Below are 5,650 nucleotides of genomic sequence, written 5' to 3'. Positions count from 1 at the left end.
CTCCGTGCGGGGCGCGGGCGGGCAGCTGCGGGCCTGGGAACCGCGCCGGGGGCCGCGTTCACGGTGCCCCGACGGCCCCGCGCCGCGCACTGCGGGAGGAGCCACGCCGCCCCGCCCCGCCTCGGGGTGCCGGGCCGGGCCCGTCGGTGCCCCGCATTCCGCTGCCGCCCGCGGGCTTTATTTTTCCTAGCGGACCCTTCGGGACGGGCCGTGCACCGGGGCTTCGGAAGCTCGGACGCCGGGCTCGCGAGGCAGCGCGGGTCCGCACGCCAGGCTCCCACCTGGGAAGCGGGGCTCTCGCAAGCGTCTCCCCCCATCCCGTCCGACCGGGCTCGGGATTCTGCCCTCTCTACATCCCCGAGGCTGCCCCCTCTCCCCCCCGGAACGGACCCCCTCGGGGCGCCGTCGGGGCAGCGCGGCTGAGGACGGGTGGGCGGGCGCCGTTGGTGCGCTGCGGGACTCCCCTTGCGGGGTACGACGGGCATTTATCGGCCGGGGGGGACGATAGCCGGCGCTGCCCCCCGTCGCGGCGGCTGGAAAAAAAGGGGCAGGCGGGCGGTGGGAGCTGAATGGCCGTCACTCGCGGCTGCCCCACGCTGCCCCGCGCCACGTTGCATTGCCCACTCGCAAAAGCCCAGCGCTGCCCCGAGGTCGTGTGCGCGAGCGACCCGGGTCCGCCTGCTCCCTCCGGGCCGCGGACCCTCACGGGCCCTTCGGCCGCCCCTTCTGCTGCGGGTCTCTGTCGCAGAAGCGCGGCGCTCGGGTGAATGGATGCTGAGGAAGTCAAAAGAAGCTGTCAGTCTCTTTGAAGGTCGCGTTTAAAGGGACTTGGCAAGTCGGGACGGGAGAGTGACAAGATAGAGACCCTGGTGTTCTCCCCGCGAGGGCCGGCTCTTCCGCTTCATCTGCACCATACTAAAGGATGTGTTGAAGCATTGAATCACAAAAAAAGTGGCACGCCGAAGAAAAGGTGCCCCATAACAATGATTGTAGTGTTTTAATGGTGGGGTACCGCATCGCCACAGCCAATTGAGATGGACGGGGCCGTGCACAGAAGGAAGCGGTACGACACTTCCATAACTTATAATTAAGGCGAAGTCCGACTACCATTTGACTTTCTAATGAGTGTAATGAGATTACATGCCTGATGGAAGCATTTGTGCCAAAGCGACTTTCTGTGTTTAATGAGGTCCTAATACAGGACAAGATCGAGTTATAGGTCGGCGCTTTTCTCACTCAAAGAGCCCCGTTTAAGTTCAACGCCGCCGGTGCCGCCTCCCTCCCTCCCTCCCTCCATCCCTCCCTCTGCCGCAGGACCGTGCGAGGCTCGCGGCATTGGGGGATCCGGGGAAAACGAGCAAGGAAATAAGCAAAAGCCTTCCCCGGGCCGCGTTAGTGTGGGTAAGTAGCTCCCCTAATTGCTATTGGAATAGATCCATGCCATCCGCGCTAGGGAACTAAATGTGTTTAACTAGGTTAATGCAATTAGCATGCATACAACATATTGCTCCCACTTTGCGGCTGCTTTGAAAAAAAAAAAAAAAAGACAGCGAGAGATGCCCTCTATATGATGATGAGTAATAATTACACCTCGGCTCACCAGGTCCATTCCCATCCGCCTGTCCCTCCCCGGGACAGCGCTACTCCGGCCTGGGCCGGGCATCTGGGGCTCCCGGGGGCCGCGCCGTCGGGGCAGATCCGCGGGTGCCACGGGAAAAACAGCACCTGCGGCGCTGGGCCGAGCCCCCTCCCCACCCCAGGCCCCGCTGGGTCGCCCCCCCCCCCCCCCCCCGTTTCTGCGGTGTCCCCGAGGCGAGGGGAGCGAGAGCCGCTCCGCAGGTGCGGCAGTGCTCTGTCCCCTTCCCCGGCACTTTTGGGAAGAGCTTTGTCCGCCTGGAGGCGGGAGGGGAAACGAGAGCCTATCCCCGTGGCCGGGAATGAGGCCGCGGGGGGGGCGAACCTCTCAGGGGGGGATATTGCGGGACCAGGGGACGTTCTGCTGGAAACCACGAAGGCTTTGAAAGGACGGGACCTCCTGGAGACAGACAAAGACATTACTTGGAAACACTTCAGGAGGGGACGTCAGGAGGGGTGGAGAGAAAACAGAAAGTGCCCCCCCTGCCGCCCTCCGGCACTATAAGGGCGGCCCCGGGCGACAGCAGAGCCGGAGCGCTCCCCACAGCCACGCTGCTCAGAAGGTGTGCCCCGGGTTTATTATTCACAGACACAGGAAGAGTCCGCGTGCGGCAATAAATTATTTTCACAGGTTCCGGCATTTTTTTTTTTTTTCCAAACAAACAAACAAAAAAAGGTGCTGGTGGGATAAACCTATCTTGCATATCTTTAAAAAATCACGATAAATTATATAAATTATACATTCAGAACGGACAATTCTACCTCATTACGTCTACTCCGTAATAAATAGATAAATAAAGTTGATTGCCTTAGAGTCTGAGTCTTAAGTTACACTTGGGGTGGAAGTCTGTCCGTGCAGCACGGGGGTGGAGGGGCGCAGCCTCACGGCACGAAGCCGAGGGGGGGTTCGTTCTCGATGTCGCTGAGCGAGGGTTTGGCGTTCGCCTTCCGCGGGTCCTCGGGGGTCCACACCTTGGCCGTCCGGATGACGTTTTGCTCCTTGAGCTGCTTCTCGTCGGTCCACGACAGCGAGTGCCCGGCCAGCGGGGGGAGGCCGTAGTCGGGGTCGCTAGGGGAGGGAGATCCTGGCCGAGGGGGAGAGAGACAGGAGGTTACGGCGGGGCCGCCCCGACGGGGCCGCGACGGGGCGGGCGGCGGCGGGGGCCACTTACTTGTGCCGCGGTGGCAGATGATGATTTTCTTGGGCTGGCTGGGGCCGTCCCCGCCGGCACTGCGCAGCGGCAGGTCGGAGCGCACCAGCTCGCTGAGGAAGTTGATGTAGCCGATGGCGAGCCGCAGCGTGTCCACCTTGGAGAGCCGCTTTTCGTAGGGCAGCGTGGGGATGTGCGAGCGCAGCCCCTCGAAGGCGTCGTTGATGGACTGCATCCGCCGGCGCTCCCGCACGTTGGCCGCCTGCCGCAGCTGCTGCAGCTCCGCCTCGGAGCGCTCCCGCCGCCGCCGCTTGGCCGAGCCCAGCGCCCGGAGCCGCCCCCCCGGCGACAGCAGCCCCGCGCCCGCCGCCCCGCAGCACTCGTAGGCGAAGCCGGGAGAGGCGGGCGACGGCGGGAAGGCGGCGGCCGCCGGCTCGCAGCAATAGCCGCCGTCGGGGTCCCCGCCGTCGCGGTAGTACTCGTGCAGCTGCCGGCCGAGGAAGTCCACGTCGGGCTCCGGCAGCCCGTCGGCGCCCAGCGCCTCCCGCGAGGGCGGCTCGGGGAAGAAGTCCTCCTCGTCGAAGTAGGGCGGCGAGGAGAAGGAGTCCAGCCCCGCGGGGAAGTGCTCCAGCAGCACCGTGTCCATGTCGCCGCCGCGAGGCGGGGGGGGCGGCCCTGCCGGGACGCGCCTCCGCCCGCTCCCGCCGGCCCCGCTCGCGGCCGCCCCGGCCCCCGCCCCTGGCGGAACGGCGGCGCGCTGGGAGGCCGGGCCCGGTGCCGCCGCTCTCCGGGGAGGAGGCCGGAGCCGGCTGGCGCGGCGGGCCGGCACGCGAGGAGTCTTATAACGACATCCCCGGGCGCGTGCCAGTGACCGCCGCCGCCAGCCAATCGGCGCCCGCAGGGGGAGCCACCGCCCCAACCCCCGCCCCGCCGGGGGAGTGCGAGTGGGGCGGGGGAGGTGGGGGAGCATCTCGGGGATGCCGTCGGGCGAGGGGCGGGAGGAGAGGGAGCCCCCTGCCCCGCCGGCCCCGGGCAGCGCACGGTCCACTGGGGGCGGGATGTGCGCCGTCGAAGGCTCCGCGCCGCCCGCGGTTCACTTACGTCGGGCGCGCGGTCCCGGTCCCTCTCCCGAGCGTGCGGAGGCCGGAGGCTGCCCCGGGCTGCGGCACCGCGGGGCTCAGCCGCTGCTGGCAGAGCCGTGGGCAGAGAGGCGCTTTCCGAGAGGAGTTGGCCGCGTAGCGTTCGGTCGCACTGCGGCGGCCGCCACGGCCCCGTCGGTGGGTGGCACACGGGGCCGTGCCGCGTTTTTCCTTTCCCCGCAGCCGTCCTGTTTGGCTGAGGCCCGGTTAATAATTCCCTAACGGACTCTCACTGATGAAAGCGTTCACAATTCTCACTGCGGGGAAATGGATTACACATCAGATTAGGGAAGGATTATCTCCGTCATTAGCGCTGCGATATTTTGCCGGCAAAGGCTGTCGAGGTTTTATCGAGCGTGGCTTCGTACGGCGCAGGCAGAGATCAAACCGGAGGGGGAAGCGAACCCCTATATCAGCGGAGCGAGCCGGGGCCGCTCCGAAAAGTAACAAATGACCGCAACTTCAAAGCGGCTGACAGTGCCGTGATAACGGCGGGGACGTGTGAGTCCCAGGGGGAACAAAGAGCCTCGCACAGCCCTTCTTCGAACGCCTTCGAACTGCGTTGAGGACGGGGCGAGAGGGAGGGAACCTCCGCGCGAGGCCGCGGACGCGCCCACGAGTGGCCGCAGCCACCAGCACGGCGAGAGGGGGACACTTGGAAAAAGCCCCGTTCCCCGTCCGCCGCCCCGCCCGGCGTCGGAGCGAGCGCTCCCTGACAGCCAGAGCCGCTCTTTCCTCCCGATGGGAAAAGTTTTCCCGTGTGCCCCACGTGCAACGCATCCCCGCTGCGTGTGAAGGAGTCGTGCCTGGAGACACGGGTGCACGTCTCCTGCACGGAACGCTCGGACAGTGCCACCCTTAGCCGGAGACAAACCACTGCTCAGGAGACTTCAAGAGACTTTCCCGAATTGCCGGCGCTGTTTCTTTTCCCCCGTGCCCAGGGGGCAGCACCACGAGTGACAATCCTCTGCTCTGCCACGCTCACCCAGGAGGCGATGGAGAGTTTCGGAACCGGCCGTGATCAGCACGACTGCCGTGTGCTGCCCGCACGTCGGGTGCAGCTCCATAGGCGTTGGGGACCTTTTGTGGGTCTCTCGCAGCATCACGCTGCTGGAAGGACAGAGGGGTATTTCGGGAACCCGCAGAGCTATTGGGAACGAGATTTCCCGAGCTCGGGACTCCAGGGCTGCCAGCGGAAGGTTTTCAGAGACCGACTGCTGGAAAGCGAGGACAAACTGCTGGTGGCTTGCTGATGGGGCGGGACGACAGCTCAGCTCAGGCACCCCGCTCAGGGACATCGCCTGAACGCAGCCGTGCCCGTGGGGCAGAGCTTTGTAACGCTACTGTTCCGCTCCGCGCATTTGCGCATGGAAAAGGAACGCGCATCTCCCTTAGGGATGCCTGACGCAAGCGTTGCCCAAGACTTCATGAAAAGGAAACTTGTGACAAGATGGAGGCGGTCGCAGTACCGCGGCCAAGCACCTGGGCAAGCACCGCCCGTGTCGCAAACGCCCGTCGGGGATCGCCCTGACATCCGCCTGCGTGCGGGAGTGACAATCCCGGCAGCACCTCCAGCGGGGAAGTGCCTGAGTAGCACCCAATGAGCATCATTCCTATTCCCCGAGGGCAGGAACTAGAGGGGGGCACCAAGGGCCACACTTCCTCCCCTTCGAAGACAGTGAGACAAATCCAGCCCCAGTAGAGTAGAGGGAAGAAGCTCTACAT

At 65.2% G+C, this 5,650-nt stretch overlaps 1 protein-coding gene across 1 annotated transcript; it reads right to left on the bottom strand.

Moving 5' to 3' along the window:
* Nucleotides 1–2,457: 2,457 nt before the first annotated feature.
* Nucleotides 2,458–3,432, bottom strand: PTF1A (pancreas associated transcription factor 1a). The gene is made up of 2 exons (XM_042889113.1): nucleotides 2,808–3,432; nucleotides 2,458–2,720 (listed from the first exon to the last, which is right to left on the bottom strand). The coding sequence occupies exons 1-2, from the start codon at nucleotides 3,430–3,432 to the stop codon at nucleotides 2,518–2,520; spliced, it is 828 nt and encodes a 275-aa protein (XP_042745047.1). The 3' UTR covers nucleotides 2,458–2,517.
* Between the last annotated feature and the right edge of the window lie 2,218 nt (nucleotides 3,433–5,650).

This window comes from Lagopus leucura, unplaced genomic scaffold (genome assembly GCF_019238085.1).
Source record: "Lagopus leucura isolate 7727_CA_CO unplaced genomic scaffold, USGS_WTPT01 Super-Scaffold_100157, whole genome shotgun sequence".
Lineage (NCBI taxonomy): Eukaryota > Metazoa > Chordata > Aves > Galliformes > Phasianidae > Lagopus > Lagopus leucura.
The sequence above is the reverse complement of the archived record's forward strand: the minus strand, read 5'-3'. Positions and strand labels throughout refer to the sequence as shown.